This window comes from Protomyctophum parallelum (assembly GCF_964188405.1).
Source record: "Protomyctophum parallelum genome assembly, chromosome: 7".
NCBI classification, from domain to species: Eukaryota; Metazoa; Chordata; class Actinopteri; order Myctophiformes; family Myctophidae; genus Protomyctophum; species Protomyctophum parallelum.
Window position 1 is genome coordinate 18,821,521 of NC_139705.1, and position 19,637 is coordinate 18,841,157.

Sequence of the window (19,637 nt, forward strand, 5' to 3'; positions counted from 1 at the left end):
ACTCACACACGCACGCACGCACGCACACACACACACACACACACACACACACACACGCAAACGCACACACAGAAAGCAATCTTGCACATACAGTACAGTACCGAAAGCTTCAGTGTGTATTAACCTGTGTGTGAGGTCTCTGTGTGTGCATGTGTAAGTGAGTGTACTGTGCGTGCGTGCGCATGTGAGTGAGTGTGTGTGTGTACTGCACAGTGTGTGATGTGGTGCTGGTGAGTTTCATGGCTGGTTGGTTGCATGTCAGATAGGGTCAGATGGAAGACTGGGAGAGTTTGATGCTGGTTTGTCTTCTCATCCATGACCCAGGAATGACAACATCTCCCTCTCTCTCTCTCTCTCTCTCTCTCTCTCTCTCTCTCTCTCTCTCTGTGTGGTTTTGACTTGTACTTTTCCTCCTCCGTCTCTCTTTCTGTCTCCCCCCTCTCTCTGTCCTCCCTGTGTCCTATCTGTCCATTCATCCAGTCAGGTGGAGAAAGATGCCCTCTCTTTATGCGTCTTTCACCCATGGCATCTCTTTTGAGTTTGTTTATATTTACCATTTATTTCCCCCCATTCAGGACGGGCGGGGGACCTTGATGTTTTTCTTTTAACTCTCCCGGGCCATTACCTCCCTCCCCAGTAATGAGGGCTGGAAACATGAGAAAGAGGAAATGAGGAAGTGTGAATACGTGCGTGTGTGTGTGTGTGTGTGTGTGTGTGTGTGTGTGTGTGTGTGTGTGTGTGTGTGTGTGTGTGTGTGTGTGTGTGTGTGTGTGTGTGTGTGTGTGTGTGTGTGTGTGTGTGTGTGTGTGCCCGCCACATCTACAGTATGTGTCTGTGCATGACTGTAAAAGTAAAACAGCAATGGTTCGGTCCCTTAAACATGCACAGTAAAGGCTGAATCCATAATACTACAGTATAGTTAGTAGTACCATCACGTCCACCACAGCATCATAAATTCACAGATGCATGTCTGTGTCTGTCCACAGCACGGGAAACTAAGCGACACTGTGACGTGTGTTGAACTTGTAGATCTGATATTTTTTTGTCTGCGACACCTGCACACAATTAAGCATAACTACGGCTTTAGTCTGATAGCCAGACACTGTGTGTGAACTTTGACCCCAGCATTGTACATATGAGTCTGTGTAGTGTTTTGTGTCAGGTCTCTTGAGTCACGACTTTGCTACTAAAAAGTGTCTGATACAGAATAGACGATGAACTCATGAAAACGTAAAGAATAATAGATTGATGTTTTTAATTTGCTCTCAACTTTCCTGCCACCAAGAAAGCATGGAGGTCAGGTGAAGGAGAGAGAGAGAGAGAGAGAGAGAGAGAGAGAGAGAGAGAGAGAGAGAGAGAGAGAGAGAGAGAGAGAGAGAGAGAGAGAGAGAGAGAGAGAGAGAGAGAGAGAGAGAGATTTACAGAGAAATAGTGAGAGAGAGAGAGAGATGTCAAATAGCGACAGAGAGAGAGACGACAGAGAATGGGACAAAGGTAGTGCAGTGATGACCTTAGATGACTGGTGCATTGTTATCAGATGGAGAGATGGGGTGGTGGTAGAGAGAGATAGAGAGAGTTAGTGAGAGAGAGAGAGAGAGAGAGAGAGAGAGAGAGAGGGGCAGAGGTAGAGAGTGAGAGTGAGAGAGAGAGAGAGAGAGAGAGAGGGACAGAGGTAGAGAGTGAGAGTGAGACAGAGAGAGCAAGAGTAAGAGATTTACAGAGAAATAGTGAGAGAGAGAGAGAGAGAGAGAGGTGTCAAATAGCGACAACTAGAGAAAGAGTTTTTGTATAACGAGAGAGAGATCAGGACACTGTCATGAAAGAACAAAACAAAAGCTTTATGCGTGTGAAAGAAAAAGACAGGGGGAAGAGCAAGGGGCTGTCTTTAGAGAGAGAGAGAGAGAGAGAGAGAGAGAGAGAAAGAATGAGAAAGAGACAGAGGGGGACAAGTGAAATGTATTGCGTAGTATAACAGTGCAGTATTGTGGAGTGGAAAGAGAGGGGGGGGGACACAGTGTACACAGTGTTACATCAGCCTGTCATTGCCCTGGCTCTGACCACTGTGTGGGCGAGGGAGATCCAATACACCAGTGGTAACCAACCTTTTCAAGCCCAAGAGCCCATTTTATTCCCAATTGTAAGCCATGATCTACCACTAAAATAGGCTATGTTTAAAAAAAAACACTTTTCGACAGGCTCAATGCATGTGCACACAAACACTATAGTTTAAATAAGAATAAATACTGATAATCAATGCCAAAATATGAAGACAAATGTATTTTTCCATAGTCAGACTGCTTGCCTGTGTAGGTATAGTAGTGAGTGAGAGGCTGTTTAGCACTGTGGGTTTTTATACCATAGTTCTGTTCTGATATGCATGACTATTATGCACAAGTTGTGCATCACAAGTTCCCAACGGATAGCGGTCAAACAAGAGAACAAACAAACTCTGCAGTTGATGACCCGATACACAAGTCTGGGGCCATCACTGCGAGCTATTCAAAAGCCACATTATGTGTATTTGTATTGGTATTGGTATTGGTATTGGTATTGGTATTGGTATTGGTATTGGTATTGGTATTGGCTGCTTGTCAGTCTGACACCCGCTCACTCCGGGATCTACTTGAATGGCTTGTGCGAGCTACTGGTAGCTCCTGAACCCCTGGTTGGTTACCCCTGCATTACACTATACTATACTGTAAGAGAGAGAGAGAGAGAGAGGCTGGAACAGGGGCCAGCAGAGAGGAGAAGACAGGATGAAGAAACATCAGACAGACAGACAGACAGACAGACAGAGGCTGTAACAGGGGCAAGCAGAGAGGAGAAGACAGGATGAGAGAAACATGAGAAGAGAGAGAGAGAGAGACTGAGAGAATCAATCTACACTTATTGGTTATTTATTCTAAGACACTTAATATGCCAACCATTTCTGTAGTGTTTCGATTAAATATGTTTTAGCTGCCACCACGTTGCCAGTATAAGCCTCTCAGTCTGTCTGTCCAAAAACTTATAGCACAACTAAAATTGTTGATTGTTGATTATTTTAATTTAATGAATTTGAGAAAGAGGGGTGGGGGGGGGGGGGGTGAGGAAGAGGACAAGGAGTGTGGAAAAAAACATCATCCATTCGTCCTCCACATGCAGCCAAATGGGTTAATGGAGAGACTGATCCGACAGTTCAACTCCTGCCAGAATCAATGGTTCCATTATAAGCAAGCTCTATTGATCTACTGAGTGGAGGTTAGTACCATTGACACATGGCTTTGGGCTCACATCAGCTGATCCTAAAATGGCTCTATGGGAACGGAGGAGGCCGGGTTGAGTTGGAGGAAGACTGGTATAGAGAGAGAGAGGATGAGAGGATGGGATAAGGACAGAGATAAGTCGACTGGGAGAACGTGAGAAAGAGAGTGAGATCTGTCTTTATTCATGAATATATTTCAATTTCAATGTAATGTGTTCAATAATCACATTCTTTTGCTGAATATCTAACTCTCACAGCAGATAAGCAACCAATCTATAGGCCTCGATAATGCTTACATTGCCTGATCATGCGGTAACATCAAACTCCCTCTGCCTGCATGGTGGTGGAGATTATTATCTTAATAATTAAATCCAATAAATACAACAGTCATTTTCTTTCCATCTGTCTACCTCCCATCCCTCTGCCGTCTACACTGTAGACTCTACTGTGCACGTGTTGTTTCTTTCAGTTATCTCTCCATCAAAACAAACCAGCAAAGTCATTTTAATATTTCTCCCTTTCATTTACAGCCACTCAGATTATCTTCTTCACCTCCATCTGTTCATCCCTCCATCCTCCTATATTTATTGCACTCCTCTGTCCCGCCATCCCTCTCTCCTTCTCTCTTTTGTTGTCGGGGTTCCTGGCGGAGAGGGTAGCCAGTTTCCATGGAAACAGACAGAGCCAGATGAGCTTAGTTACTTATATATATGCTGCAGCAACGCGTCTGTCCCTAAAACTGTGTGCGTGCATCTGTCTGTGTCTGGGTGCATGTGTGTGAGCGCAGCTACCGCACATGTGCGTTTGGGTGAATTTTAGAGACATTAAACAATTTTATAGTCAGATCAGTGCTTATACAGTTTCTCCCTCCCCCCTCTCTCTCTCTCTCTCATGTTTACATGAGGCCAGCCAGCAGTAATTCCCCACCCTATATCAGTGTCACCATGGAAATAAACCTATCCATGGAGAGATCATAAACATTGCATGCGTGCGTGCGTGTGTGTGTGTGTGTGTGTGTGTGTGTGTGTGTGTGTGTGTGTGTGTGTGTGCGTGCGTGCGTGTGCGTGCGCTCTCATGCTAGTAGACAGTAAACCCAGTATGATTCCCAGGCCCGGGGGACATTTCACTCCCCAGCTCTATGTTCCACTGAGACAGTTTTCTTGTCTTTTTGTATTTATTGTTCGCAGTGTTGAATATACACTGTCTGTCTGTCTGTCTGTCTGTCTGTCTGTCTGTCTGTCTGTCTGTCTGTGTCTGTCTTACTAAGTTACTAATGACATCTGCATATTTGTTTTTCTGTGTTTCAGAGTGCTCAGAAGAAGAGGGGAGCTCGACCTAACAACAAACCAGACAAGAAGACATGCACACAGGTAACGCACGCACGCACGCACGCACACACACACACACACACACACACACACACACACACACACACACACTATAACTTGCAATACATTCTTGGTGTATTTGAGGAGCAGGCAGATTAGCCTTACGCAGTGAAATGAATCAATAAAGGCCACGCCAAAACTACTGAGTCAGCGCTCCAGTCTACAGGCCCTACACCTGGAGCGACCGACATTGATCCAACACACAGAGAGAGAGAGAGAGAAACTGGAGAAATTGATATTGTGATATTGCAAAGAGCAAGAAAGAGAGAGAAGGGGGGGAGGGGTGGTGCTGATGTTGGGAGACCAAGATTGATTGAACACACTGTAGGGCAATGGAAAGCAGAGGTGGACAAATTACTATTTTTAGACTAGTATTTAGTATTTAGTTGGTTTTGTCTTTCTTTTTTGCAAGCTCATCACTTTCACTCCGCCGCATCTCTAATAGATTATTTTTACTCCACTGCATTTCTAGGAAGGTCGTCTTGGGACATATAAATGATGTATTAACCACATACTGTAAACCTCATTCCAAATGGAGTGAAAATTACACATCTACAAGTTGTAGCGTTGCGTTGTAGATCTGCTACTTTGGTCTTTTTTTGAAAATGTTCTAATGTCAATACAGCCATGCATTATTAAAAACTAGAAACATGTGATCCACTGCCAGGCCAGGAAATAGAGGTGAATCTTAGCCAATCAGGGTGAAATATAAAACATCTGATGAGTCTGTCTTGGTCACATGACTATAGAGATAATGTGTACGGCCAGATGGACCAAGACACACACACACACACACACACACACACACACACACACGGATGGATGGACAGGGGTGAAAACATAGTCTCGGCCACACGTTCGTTCTGGCGGAGACAACAAAATTTACTTTTGTATACTTTAAAAGGTATTTTTAATACATATATTTACTTGAGTATATAGTCCACCACTGTTCATGATTTATGATTTCCATTGGACTGAATAAGTTTTGCCTGGCTATGAACTTAATGAACTCTAATTATATGTGTTTGTGTCATCCTCCTGACGTCTGTAAAAGCCACTAACAGCTGACTGTTTCCTAAGATCTGCTCTGGTGGTTGAGTTTGCTTTCATAAAGAAACCTCAAAAGAGCACAACGTGACCATGACCTCATCATGTGCTGCTTTCGCTTGAAGCCAGGAAAGACACATGTTGGACCCATACTAATAATTAACTAGATAGTTTTAATACCAGTTTTAGAACTGGTGTTAGAATACAGTATTTAAAAAAAGTGTCAATAAAGGTTTGAAGTCACAGCCTGCATGCATGGGTCCGGGGAAAGAGGAAGGGGCGTTTTGCCCTTTGAAATTATTTCATTTTTTACTTACATATTTGACGCAAACTGTCATGGACATGCTGAAGGTTTGCTTAGACCTGAACTGACACTTCTACTGTCGCTGTGTGCATGCTTGCGTTTGCGTTTCTGCCACTATCTATCTGTCTATACACTACCTATAATATGGTATAATGGAGGGAGGGGGAGGGGGTGTGTCTGTGTGTTCACATTTCTCCTTACCAGTGCAGGAGAGCTCAGAGCTGAGATGTCACCTATACTTTACATACATCTGTCCATCTGTGTGTGTGTGCGCACGCGTGTGTATTTGCCCCATTTTTCCCATGTGTCACTGTCTTCTTGGAGTAAACCTTAAAGTAAATGATGTGACTTCCAGTTCTCCCTCCACCATCTCTTTATGCTGTGTCTCACTCTCTACCTCTCTCTCTCTCCTCTTTCCTCCCCCACTCCCTCCTCCCTCCCTCCCTCCTCCTTCCCTCCCTCCCTCCCTCTTCCTCCCTCCTCCCTCCCTCCCTCCCTCCCTCCTCCTCCCTCCCTCCCAGCAGGAGGACAGCTCAGACCTGAAGTGCCAGCTGTACTTTGCCAAGGAGGAGTCTGCTCTGATGTGCAAGAAGCTGACCAAGCTGGTGAAGGACAGCGAGGCCATGAAGGAGGAGCTGTCCAAGTACAGGTCCCTGTACGGCGATGTGGACGCTTCGATCACCGTGGAGGAGGTGGGAGGCTGCTGGGCTTGAATGGATGACTGGATGTTCAATTAAATTAAAAGAATGCCTGAATGGATGACTGGATGTTCAATTCAATGAATGGTTGAATGGATGTGAACTCATTAACTAGCCAGAGTTCAGACATCGACTATTGCAGCCCTTGCCAGCGTTTTCGAGCATTTTTACTAACCTTTCAAGAACCCACAGAATATTCTTCTCCGTGGCAATGTACACAACGAGTAGCCAGCATGATGTCTGGTATAGACAAATTCACAGAGGGGTGCCCTGGGCGCGGCCATTACTGAGGTGTAATCCATGGAGCAGGTGCTCCGTAGGCCAGGTGTAGCTAATCAGTGCTGCTGCACTTAATGGTACACCTCAGTAATGGCCGCACCCAAGCAAGTTTTCGCCGGCACCCGCCCCTCTATAGACAAATAGAGGGGCGGGTGCCGGCGAAAACAGCCGGTGGATCCTATTGGTTCATCGGTCTGAGCGTGTGTGTCCCCCTCCCCTCCCGGGTAGAAAACAGTGGAGAACACTGACATCACCTAATTTGGAGCGACGCCCCTCTGCACTGTTATTGGTTAGCGAAATACAAGTTGACTCCCACCTCCTATTTTCCAATGGGTTTACCCAGGCTTTTCTTTTTGAGGTGAATGCAAACCAAAATAATGGTGGGATGTTAAGTTAAACTAAAGGTTGGAATATTTGGTTAAATGGATGGTTGGATGCAATATTGATTGATCGAGTGGCTGGATGCTTAGTTGATTGGTCGGATGGATGAGTCATGGGTTGGTGGGTGGGTTTTATCGATTGAACAATCGACCGGTTGCGTAGTCGGTTAAACTAATTGGTAGAGCGACCATTGATTCAAACAAATCTGAGGGAAAAACACTGCCTGATTGATTGATCAACTTATTATGTAATGAGAAGATGAAACGGTGAACGTATGAGGCTCATGTTGCTGTGGCCGCTGCTGATAATGAGGATGTGTGTCTCCTCCCCGGCCAGGTGGCAGACTCCCCCCACACACGGGAGGCGGAGGTGCGGTCCCATCTGAAGCTGGTGGAGGAGGAGGCCAACCTGCTGAGTCGACGCATCGTGGAGCTGGAGGTGGAGAACAGGGGGCTCCGAGCAGAGATGGACGACATGAAGGGACCTCAAGGTACACACACACATAATATATATATCAGTGGTTCACCAGGGGTCCTTGAGGGAGTTCCAGGGGGTCCCCAGCTAAATGATAGTTAGGAACCAAATGGACCCTTATGGGACTGTAACTCAGAGAGTGTACGGGTCCATTTGGTTCCATTTGTACACTCTCAGAGTTAAATTAACGATGATTTTACAATATAAATTGGGGTCCCAGAGATAGAAATGCCATTAAATGGGGGGTCCGTAGCCCCAATTCAGGTCAAACTGGGCGGTCTTGAAATGAAAATGGTTGAGAATCACGGCTAGAGCCGTAAAAAAATCTTCTCTTATAGGGGGTCCCTGGCATATGTTTTCAAATGGGGGTCCGCGGGCTAATTAGTGTCAATTTGGGGGTCCTTGACATGAAAACGTTTGGGAACCTCTAGTTTACAATGAAGAGGGTCCCATTGGGACAGGCTTAGTTCAATGAAGAGGGTCCCATTGGGACAGGCTTAGTTCAATGAAGAGGGTCCCATTGGGACAGGCTTAGTTCAATGAAGAGGGTCCCATTGGGACAGGCTTAGTTCAATGAAGAGGGTCCCATTGGGACAGGCTTAGTTCAATGAAGAGGGTCCCATTGGGACAGGCTTAGTTCAATGAAGAGGGTCCCATTGGGACAGGCTTAGTTCAATGAAGAGGGTCCCATTGGGACAGGCTTAGTTCAATGAAGAGGGTCCCATTGGGACAGGCTTAGTTCAATGAAGAGGGTCCCATTGGGACAGGCTTAGTTCAATGAAGAGGGTCCCATTGGGACAGGCTTAGTTCAATGAAGAGGGTCCCATTGGGACAGGCTTAGTTCAATGAAGAGGGTCCCATTGGGACAGGCTTAGTTCAATGAAGAGGGTCCCATTGGGACAGGCTTAGTTCAATGAAGAGGGTCCCATTGGGACAGGCTTAGTTCAATGAAGAGGGTCCCATCGGGACAGGCTTAGTTCAATGAAGAGGGTCCCATTGGGACAGGCTTAGTTCAATGAAGAGGGTCCCATTGGGACAGGCTTAGTTCAATGAAGAGGGTCCCATTGGGACAGGCTTAGTTCAATGAAGAGGGTCCCATTGGGACAGGCTTAGTTTACAATGAAGAGGGTCCCATTGGGACAGGCTTAGTTCAAGCACACTCTTGAGCAAGGATAGATTAAAAGTTGTTGTTTGAATCTATCCTTGCTCAAGAGTGTGCTTGAAGCCTGTCCCGATAGGTGTAGTGTGACTGTAAATATCTTGAATATAATAATGCAACAATATTTTCCATCAAAAACAACCTTGTTTTTTCTGCTCCTGTTAGTATAATGACTTTGCTTGACTCTATACCTCCTTTTTCCATTCCTAGACGGCCCTCAGGAACTCAGCGATGGCTTGGGGGCGGGGCTTGGCCTGGGAGGGGGCGGGGCCATAGTCATGGGAGGTGGGGCTTCGTCGGAGAACGTGATGGAGCTCCAGAGACACCTGCAGTTCGTGGAGGAGGAGGCGGAGCTTCTGCGGCGCTCCCTGATGGAGATGGAGGAGCAGAACAAGCTGCTCATGAACGAGATCAACCGCTGCAAGTCGGACCTCCCTCCCCCGGCCACAACCTCCGCCAACAACCTCTCCTCCAATTCGCTGACGTGTCTGGCGGACGGAATGCTCAACGACAGCCCGGTGCATTCCATCGGCAGCATACAGGTTAGGGCCGTCACCATTACATCCATTCCATCGCCAGCATACATACAGGTCAGGGCTGGCACCATTACAAATTTAACCCATTTTGGACTGAGGTCGATTGAAAAAAGGCCTCTAAATCCTATTTTTTTAATTTTTCTGAAAAACCCATGTTTCTATGTCAGTGGTGCTCAACCTTTTTCATGTCAAGGACCCCCAGAATTATCTCTATTGGGCCACGGACCCCCATCTCAAAATATGTAGTTCCAGGGACCCCCCAGAAGCCAATATTTTAATTTAAAATGTTCACTCTGAAATATATATTCAAAGGTTTGTGCCACATTTTCACGATTTTTCAAAAATAGCAGACCTACAAGCTCGTAGCGCGCCACTCTGTGGCGTGCTATGAGCTTGTAGATCTGCTATTTTTCAATAGCTAAAGTTTAAAACACCAAAATTGGTTAAGCAGACGATTAATTGTCACACAAATATTTGCGATTAACATTTAATTGTGTTTTTTTTGCATTAAACATTTGAACGTTACAATTACAAAAACAAGCACATTCAACCCAAGCTTGGGCAGGTGCTGAGCGGCGAGCGGTCTACAAGAATAAAAAATAAGGACGCTCGCACGCTGAGGGCTTCCGATGCTGTAATAGATGCCTTTTTATTGCACCAAAAGGTGACTGTTACAGTCACCCTTTATTACCTTTTTATTGCACCAAAAGGTGACTGTTACAGTCACCCTTTATTACCTTTTTATTGCACCAAAAGGTGACTGTTACAGTCACCTTTTGGTTCAATAAAAAGTCATCTATCACAGCACCGGAGCCCTCAGTGTGCGAGCGTCCTTCACAGGGCAGAAATGACAAATAACTTCAACATAGAAATAAAGCATTAAGGGATCACCCTGATAACTGTGACAGGCCTACATGCAGGAAGGGGCGGTGCTCATCAGCACAGAGGCTCCGCCCCAGGAGGAGGAGCTCAGAGCGGCACGGCTCCAGATCGGAGAGCTGAGCGGCAAGGTGAAGAAGCTGCAGTACGAGAACCGCGTGCTGCTCTCCAACCTGCAGCGCTGCGACCTGGCCTCCTACCACGCTCCCTCGTCAGCCTCGTCCTCCGCTCCTGCCCTGCGACTGGCCTTGGAGACCGACGCCGAGGCGGGAGACTCTGCCGAGTGCCTCCCAACCAGGTAAAGGACATGGTCTAATCTGTTGTTGCTGCTGCACCCATCACGTCTGTCAGGATAGTATATGGATTCATTCTGCAGCCTCAAATAATGATTTACTGTACCAAACTATAGTGTCCAACAGAGTTTCAGGTCCCCAGGAAGACTAGAGGCTCTTCCATGTGTCTCTAATGGGGATTCTTTAATAAACATAAACATAGTTGCACGATACCACAAAGGTTGTAAAAACACGTCTTTAAATATTATTCATATTTCAGGGTGTGCTGATTGCTCAGCCAACGCCATTAGAGGCCACAGAACAGACCTATTCGAGAAATCACAATTCCACTCTCGTTCAATTCAATTCAATTACATTTTATTAAAGTGTCAAATCACAACAACTTGTCTCAAGACACTTTACATGTAGAGACCCAACAATTTTGCGACAGTGGCAACAAAAAAACTCCCCCTTAGGAAGAAACGTCAAGCGGAACCCGACTCTAGGGTGGATGGCCAAGGTCGGGGGAGAGAAATAGAGCGAAAAATAGAGAGAGAAGGAGTTCATGTCCTATCCTATCATCCCTCTCCTCTCTTTCCCCTATTATTATGAATTATATCTATTCATCATTGCTATCCCCAGCCCGCCACACCGCGAGGGCCCTGTAGGGGGCGAGAATGACCCCCTGGAGATCCGGGAGAAAAAGAGGAAACGGGAAGAAGAAGACACCTATGACTCTGTGATGTCACGTCCTGTGTGCCTGGCTCTGAAGGAGCGCGACGCCCTGCTGGCCATGAGGGACCAGGCTCGCCTGGTGTCCACGGCCATACAGCTCATCACCTCCCCAGACTCCAACTGTCTGACCTCGTCTCCATCCATCTACCATAAGGTCTGCCACAACGACCAGGATGCAGGTTCATGTGACCTGGAGAAACATCAGCCTCACAACCAGGTAACTCGTCTTTCTTTAGTATTAGCACATTTTCTGTAAGTCTATTTATTTGAAGTCTATATTGTCTGTAAGTCTATTTATTTGAACGATGAATTGAGTACAATTGTATTGGTATTTTTAACTACCTGCACCGTTCACAAACGTGTTAATAAAGTATTCAATCTATCAATCAATCAATTTTGATGTATGGGTATTTAGACGATGTAAATACTGGCTCTGTCACCAAAAGAGTTTGACTCCATTTCCCAGGGGGCTTAGAACCACCTCTATGATTAGGTTGACTCCATTTCCCTGGGGGCTTAGAACCACCTCTATGATTAGGTTGACTCCATTTCCCAGGGGGCTTAGAACCACCTCTATGATTAGGTTGACTCCATTTCCCAGGGGGCATAGAACCACCTCTATGATTAGGTTCCGCTGCCTCTAATTACTCCAATAGATATATGCTACAGTATATAGTTTGAGCATTTTATTTATTGTCTGATTATGGGCCTACATGTTACTTTGTCTAATTTATGGATGCAAATCCTTTTATTTTGACACATTTAACTGTAGTTACTGTGCTGCTACAGTAGGTCTGTGGTCACTCACTTGAATTCAAAGTAGCGTATACCACTGTACTGCTGTTGTCATTAACATATATTCCAGTTTCTATTGTCAGACAACTGCATGGCTATGAAAAGAGATTTGATGGAGGGTAATACAATTGGCTAGCCAAGTGTAACAGTAAATCCTCTGGGTTGTTCTGCAATACTCAGAATTCAACAGACCACTTTTTATGGTCTTGCAGTTGTCAACAAAATAAACTCAAACATAAGTCACACTTATGTGACACTTGCCAGTGCTATACAGTATACACTATAGGAATCTTCTTATCGCTTGTAGTGGTGAGGGAAGATATTCATGTCATCCATTTTTGGACTGGGATATGCATGTTGATGCTGTTCTGCTTCAAAACATAACATTCTGTTTGCGTATGCCGTACAACTATGCTTCTATCCGACAGATCTCTGAGCTGTCAGAGTTGGCAGACAGACCTCTGGTTGGAGCTCTGACAGGGAGACTTCAGGCACTTCACAGCCAACTCCAAACCTTCGTGGAGCGGGTAGAGAGCCTGGGCTGCTCCCCCGGAGGAGGTGGGAGAGATCCTCAAGTGGAGGGGGCCTCTCCTCAGCCTCTGCTGTCTGAGTCTGGTGCCTCGTGTCTGGATAGGCCATCCGCCTCCCTCCCTCGTCCTGTGCTCCATAGCCAAGATAGAATGGGCACTGCTGCAGAGAAGGTACAGGAGAAGACAAACACTCACTCTCTCTCTCTCTCTCTCTCTCTCTCGCTCTCTCTCTCCAGCTATCCTTACGCCTCTCTTTCATAATTTTGTCATCTTTGTAATGTTGTATTTTTTTATATTTTTGCCAATCTTCTACCTTTTGTGGCAGATTGTTTTTCTATTGTTTCTTGTCTCTGTTTTCAGTTTATCCTCTGTTTAACCCATGGATTGGCTCTTACTCAACCTACCCTGCTCCATCCCCAAATACACTGCTATGCTTCCTCCCTGTAGAGCAGAATGGATTTACACCCCAGCCTCAAATATACGATTGACCTAAATGCACTGCTCTGTACTGACTTAAAATAAATACTGACCAAAATAAACCCATAAGACGGCATGAGATGAGATTAAATTAATTGAGATGAGATGAAGTGAGAACATAAGAAATCGCTTCAATCCTATATATAGTACTTACCAGAATCCCCCAACAATTTATCGTAAGCCCGCTCTTTTTTCCTTCTACACCAATCGCCCAGAAATAGCCGATGTACAAGCTCACAGAATATCCATGCTAGGGTTCATGTGGTTAATTAAGTGAGTGCTCCGTTGGCTCAGCCAGTGCTAGCAGCATACTGTACATCAAAACCTACTCATGGGTTATTGCCATGGGTAATGGGTTGTGATTCCATAGGTGAACTCTATCAGATTTGAGCTGGTAATCCGTGTAAATCCATTCACACACTGCTATACCTTCACCCTCTGCATGAATGCTACGATGCATCTGAACCTGCTATGTGTAGATGACGTAGCTAGCTAGCACCACAGGCCTCAAATGGAGCCTCTCTGTTGCATGATAGTTCATTAAGAGGTCATGGAGCATCATCATTCATATCCTTCAATGTTTGGATGATGAGGTAAAGCTTACATGTGCATAAAGCATACAGCATACTGTAGGTTGGCCCATCAACCATAGTGGTCTCATGGCTAGGAATGTTTGGAGAGAAACATGCAGCCATGTTGGAGGACTGGCAGCAGAAGGAGAGCCATCACAATAATGAATCTAACTAATGGTTTAGCAAAAACAAAACGTCATTATAGCTGAAACGTTAGATAAGAAATTTGATAATACAAAAGTAAGTTGTGAATTGCCTACAACACAACATTCTTCTGAGTCAGTGTCTGGGGCTTTGTACCCATTGAGTACCCTATATGGAAAGCTCTCTACCTGTGTCCCTTTTATGCCCATATATGGAGAATAGGGATGCCTGATGTCACACACACATATATATATATATATATATATATATATATATATATATGCGTTGTATTGTATGTATATATAAAACATCTTCAAGCTCGCTTCTTGATTATTCAATTCATAAAAAAAGTAATCGAGTAAATAATTGCTAAGATATTAATAAAGAGTTACAACTCTACTAACAAATACAATATGATAAACTTTCCATTTTAACGATCAAGGCATGGAGAGGTGATGGCACTACAGTCTTTCCTTCAGTTGACATTTCCTAGCATCCCATGATAGGCCTCCATTCCCACAGCCATGTTGTCTACGTTCATAGATGTCTACATCATTCATAATTTATTGGAATGTATACTGTTAAAATTGGTTATTTTTGAAAATTACTTTGCAAACAAATAGAACATTTGCTCTCAAATAGGGATAAATAATTTGTGTTGGCGAGTTGAATGTGTCATGTCAAATTTAGTTGTTTTGCAATCTTTAGTTGTTTGATTGTCAACTCAATTTCAATAATGAATGTATCGTATCTATTTATCCGAGTCGTGTGCTGCAGAGATAAAGCTATCATATGACGGTGTCGCATGCAGAGAAATAGCCCATCTACAACATGTCGCATTCTGAGCTTGTATACATTGGCTATTTCTGGCACCGGGCACGGGCGTATACAATGGACTACAACGTCAGCATAGGACTGAATTTCAGCATAAGACTTCAGCTCCATTAGAGGCCAAATCTGAGTCCCAACCTCCCTTCCACTCTCTTCCTCTTCCCTTCTCCATCCCTCACTCCTCCCTCTCACGGCATGGGCACCATAACCACCTCCACCTCCCTGCGCTCTCCTCTCTCACCTCCCTCCCTATAACTCCAAACATACCTCTCTTTAAACTCTAACTAAATTCCCCTCCTTCCTCCTTCTCCTTAACCTCCATGTTTTCTTCCTCTGCTCCTGTCCTCTTTCGCCCCCCCCCCCCCCCCCCCCCCCCCTCAGCCGTCGCTCCTTCCGTCCATCGTCTTCTTCTTTCTGTTCTGCACTCTCTCTACCTCCTCCCTGACTAAGCTCGTATTCCTTTACATCCTGTTCTTCGTGTTGTGAGATCCATTCCTTCTTTTCGTTTTCCGTTTGACTTTCATTTGTTTATGTTGTTTTATGGCTGTGTGACGTACGGGGCGGACGCCATCTCAAATTGTTTTTCCGGTCTCTTATCGTTGTTGTTTCTTTGTCTTTGTTTTGCTTTCAATCCCCTCCTCTCCTTTCCATCCCTCCTTCCCTTCCTCCCTCACTCCTCGTTCCCTCCCTCTGTCTCTCTCTTTTGTGCCACTCTCCCCTTCCACTCCTCCTTCTTTCATTCTTTTGTTTCTTTTTTTCTTTTTTTTGTTTTCTTCATTAACTTGCCCATGCATGCATGCAGCAACCTGACTTTAGGGACCAATCTGAATGCAAGGGGAAAAGTCACGCAGAGGAGATCAGCCAATCAGAAGACAGTAACAAGGAGCTGGGCCAGGAAATGCAAGACGAACAGGAAGAGAAAGAGACTGACGATGCATTGGTGGGTTGCACAAACGCACACAGTGCATGCACCGTGCGCAGTCGCGAGCTTGCGGGCGCACGCACTTGCACACACACACACACACACACACACACACACACACACACACACACACACACACACAGGGTCAGCATAAGACCAGCTCAATTTCACCTCAAACCTCTCAGCATTTTCATGCCTCTATTTCCATCTTTCGGAGCAGAAAAACTGCTTACATGTCAGAGTCAGGTGCATTATATAGAAACCCATGGATAGACGGGGAATGCATTTATGCAACTGTCAACTATGTCAGCTGTGCTGGTTTGTTGAGGAAAATGCACACATGATTGTATTGACACAAACACACACACAATGTGCAAGTATGTTCATTATTGACAAACAGATATTTTCAGTACGCTGTTCACAAACATACTGTAGGACTTCCAATGAACATGTTTTAGTGCGCTCATGAATAACACTGACACTGTGTTACTGTAGCAACACCCCACTCTAAACACACACACACACACACACACACACACACACACACACACACACACACACACACACACACACACACACAATGACATCAACATCAGCTGGGGAACAAACAGGAAGAGAGGCCTATTGTCTGTCTGACCCTTTTCTTGGTCCTGTTCCCATGGCAACATTGGCTGTGTACAGTGTGTGTGTACAGTGTGTGTGTGTGTGTGTGTGTGTGTGTGTGTGTGTGTGTGTGTGTGTGTGTGTGTGTGTGTGTGTGTGTGTTTCTGTCATGTGCGTACGTACTTGCATGCAATGGGTGTGACTGTGTGTGCACATGGTGCATGTTATAATGTGCGTGACGTGCGTGCGTGCGTGCGTGTGTGCGCATATTCATATTATTATGTGAGATTGTGTGCTTGTGTGAGTACCGTTTGTGAAGTACAGTGTGTGAAGTTGTGTACGTGGAGGGTAGACACGTAGACAAGGGTGTGTCCATGTATGTGTGCACACGTTTGTGTTTTTACTGTACATGGGAAAGAGACAGAGAGAACAAACTGACAAGGCAACAGAGTGTGAGTATGAGAAAGAGCGAGAGAGAGAGGAAGACTTACAGACAGTGATAGAGAGAGAGAGAGAGAGAGAGAGAGAGGGGGGGGGACTCAGAGCAGACAAACAGTGCGTGTGTGCGTGCATGCGACTCCAAGCCAGGCAGTCATCCATGCTGACCGAATTGACATACGTGACAGTTTCATAAATGTTATTCCCTGGCCTGTATAGCTGTATTTTCTGTATACTGTGTGTTACTGTGAAAGCTGTGTCTGTGGTCTATATAGGATGGAGATAAACAGTAATGTAATGCATGGAAATACAGAGAAGAGCTGAGCTGTAACAGAGCTCCGTTTCACTGACGCCTCCTCGCAGAAACCAAATGGTGAGAAATGGAAACACAGTAAGCCACTTACAAGACCTGAGAGAGAAGAGGAGGGTTGAGAAGAAGATACAAAAATGAGTGTGATGGAGATGTGGGGGGGGGGGCAGAGAGACAGGGGCGTATAGGAAGAAAAGGAGAGGTGCAGAGAAATAGTTTCACGTAGTGGTCGCTCAGAGCTCTGTGAAATGAATTATATCACTCACTACAAAAAAGAAAACTGTCCCTCTGTAAATTACCCAGCATGCGTCTGTAGCTTCCTATTAAATGTGAGTGGGGAATTGGGGATGTTCCCTGGCTGGCAGGCTGAAACATCACAGTTACCGGAAGACATGGGCTTAGTTGTAAAAGGGAAAGGCAGTCTATTTGTTAACATTAGTCACAAGTAGGTTTGACATCAGGTTGTTGCTGGTACAATCCTGGGGGCAGAGAAAGAATCTCAGTGTGTAAAGTCAGTGAGCATCAGATTTGAACACCTTCCAAAGCCTTTAAAAGAATAGTAACTTTTGGGAAGGATCTATTAACTAACTCTAGGTGAGAGCAGGAGTGGACCTGGTGAGACGTAGGAGGGGCCCGGACAGGAGGCAACCCACAGAGCCTAGTCCCTCCACATACCAGAGTTGTACCTCTCAGTCCCGGCATAGTAGTTCCGGAGTGGTCCCAACGGATTGTGCGGCCCTGTCAGGATACGTCCCAGTTGCATCCAGGCGATGTTATTTTCGTTATAACGCATAGTTCAAGTGTTACCTAAATTAGTGTATGTAAAAGAGCATTCTACTCAGCAAAGCATTCCTATTTGAAATATCTGAGCATGCAGGAGCTGCCATCGAACTTCCATTATGTGCTGACATAATTATTGGCCTCACTACATAATAGAATGGGCCTTAGAATAGCGAGCTCATAGTATGCTGTCCAAAAAAAGGTACACTATGTTCAACATGAAGTAGTAATTGGTTAGAATGTAACATGGTGGTGCTTTTATTTAGAAACACAAGTGACATCGTAATTGCATTATCCGTGACTGCTATTATTGTCTCCACCAGGCCGAAGGCATGGGGGGAGAGTATGTTTTGCACTCCGTCCGTCCGTCTGTCCGTGTGTCCGTGTGTCCGTCCGTGTGTGTGTCCGTGAGCAGCTAATCTCGGCCACCGTTAACCCGGTCGATGCCAAATTTTGCACACACACTCCCTGGATGCCAAACTTTCCAGAACGGCCTGTTATAGCGCCACCAGCTTTGTGCAAAACAAGTTTTTGCACAGTACACCTACAGATTTTGTCCAAACATCGCGCAAATTGGTACACAGTCTCTCTAGAGCCATTCAACGAAACGGGTCTTTCAGATTTCTCAGACTCCATCCTGATTGGTTAACATTGGCTTCCAAAGTTCACAGGAGTGCTCAGTTTCAAAAAAAATGCTGCAAATCATGAACACATCGCGTGATTTCCGTGCAATTGTGCACGCACATTCCCACTAGGCCGAGGAAGAAATGCCACATGAACAATTTCAACTCAGCCTCAAGGTGGCGCTATAACTGGCCGAAAAGTGTTTTTACCTCTAACTGCACGGATCTGTGGATAACTTTGTATGCCAACTCCCTAGTTTACTTTTGTTGCCCTTTTATCCAACCACCAGATGAAGGCAAGCTGCAATGTCCTACATTCCTATCCTGGTGGAGACCTGTGCCCAGAAGGGCACTTTTTCTAGTTTAATTTGTTTTCATTCAACACTCCAAACTCTAACGCCGGGGCTCCACCGGGCGCGTTGCGTCTCCGTCGCGTGCGTCAAAAAACGAACCGGGACAATTTTAACGCAGTCACACAACACAACGTGGGCAGTGGAGCCACCCTTCATTGATTAAAAAGGGAACATTCCCTGGCGGTTACTGAGACGTGACGCTGACGCGCCCGGTGGAGCCCCGGTGTAACCCTGCAGCCACACCTTTATAAGGTGTCAGGCAGAGATGCCTTTTTGCCCATTCCTTAACACATTTAAGTTGCACAACAATTACACAATATGCCTATATTTCAAGCCACTGACAACACATTGCAGTGCATTGCACATTTGAAAATGATGTACCGTATAGCCTGCTGCACTTCTCCTCGCAAATCAGTGCAGAGCGAATCACCAAAACAACAGACGCAAGGAAGGAGGCGAGGCAAGACTCACCACTGTGCCATTAGCAATGATCATTATGCCGATGCATGCATGCACTGCATGCCTAACACCAGCGTCTAATAACACCCTGTCCAACCGTTAGCTAATAATAGTAAACATACTATACGTGCAATGTGTTTATGAAGCCCCACAAATCACAATGTAGTGTTCAGTAACAAAGCTGCACTATAAATCTGGGTGCATATCTTAAAAATGTTTCTCTATGCGCACAAAGTACAAGAACAATGTTGGTTTTCAGTGGTACAATGGTCAACAACTACTATCCAACTTTGCTCTTCACTTAACCTAGAGGATATAACAGTTGATCTTCTTGGGGACCTGGCCCAGACTACTGCTGTTTTCATATACTGTAGCTGTTAGACCCTACAGTACTTAGTCCTGGT

At 45.3% G+C, this 19,637-nt stretch overlaps 1 protein-coding gene across 1 annotated transcript in view; it reads left to right on the forward strand.

The window, feature by feature from the left end:
* The window catches only part of mtcl2 (microtubule crosslinking factor 2), a 304,621-nt gene that overhangs the window by 267,512 nt on the left and 17,472 nt on the right, over positions 1–19,637 (forward strand). Inside the window, exons 6-13 of the mRNA XM_083769352.1 lie at positions 4,552–4,614; positions 6,505–6,675; positions 7,678–7,831; positions 9,185–9,516; positions 10,419–10,687; positions 11,304–11,613; positions 12,620–12,892; positions 15,548–15,685. Of these exons, the coding sequence (XP_083625478.1) occupies positions 4,552–4,614; positions 6,505–6,675; positions 7,678–7,831; positions 9,185–9,516; positions 10,419–10,687; positions 11,304–11,613; positions 12,620–12,892; positions 15,548–15,685 (1,710 nt within the window). The remainder of the gene's footprint in view (positions 1–4,551; positions 4,615–6,504; positions 6,676–7,677; positions 7,832–9,184; positions 9,517–10,418; positions 10,688–11,303; positions 11,614–12,619; positions 12,893–15,547; positions 15,686–19,637) is intronic.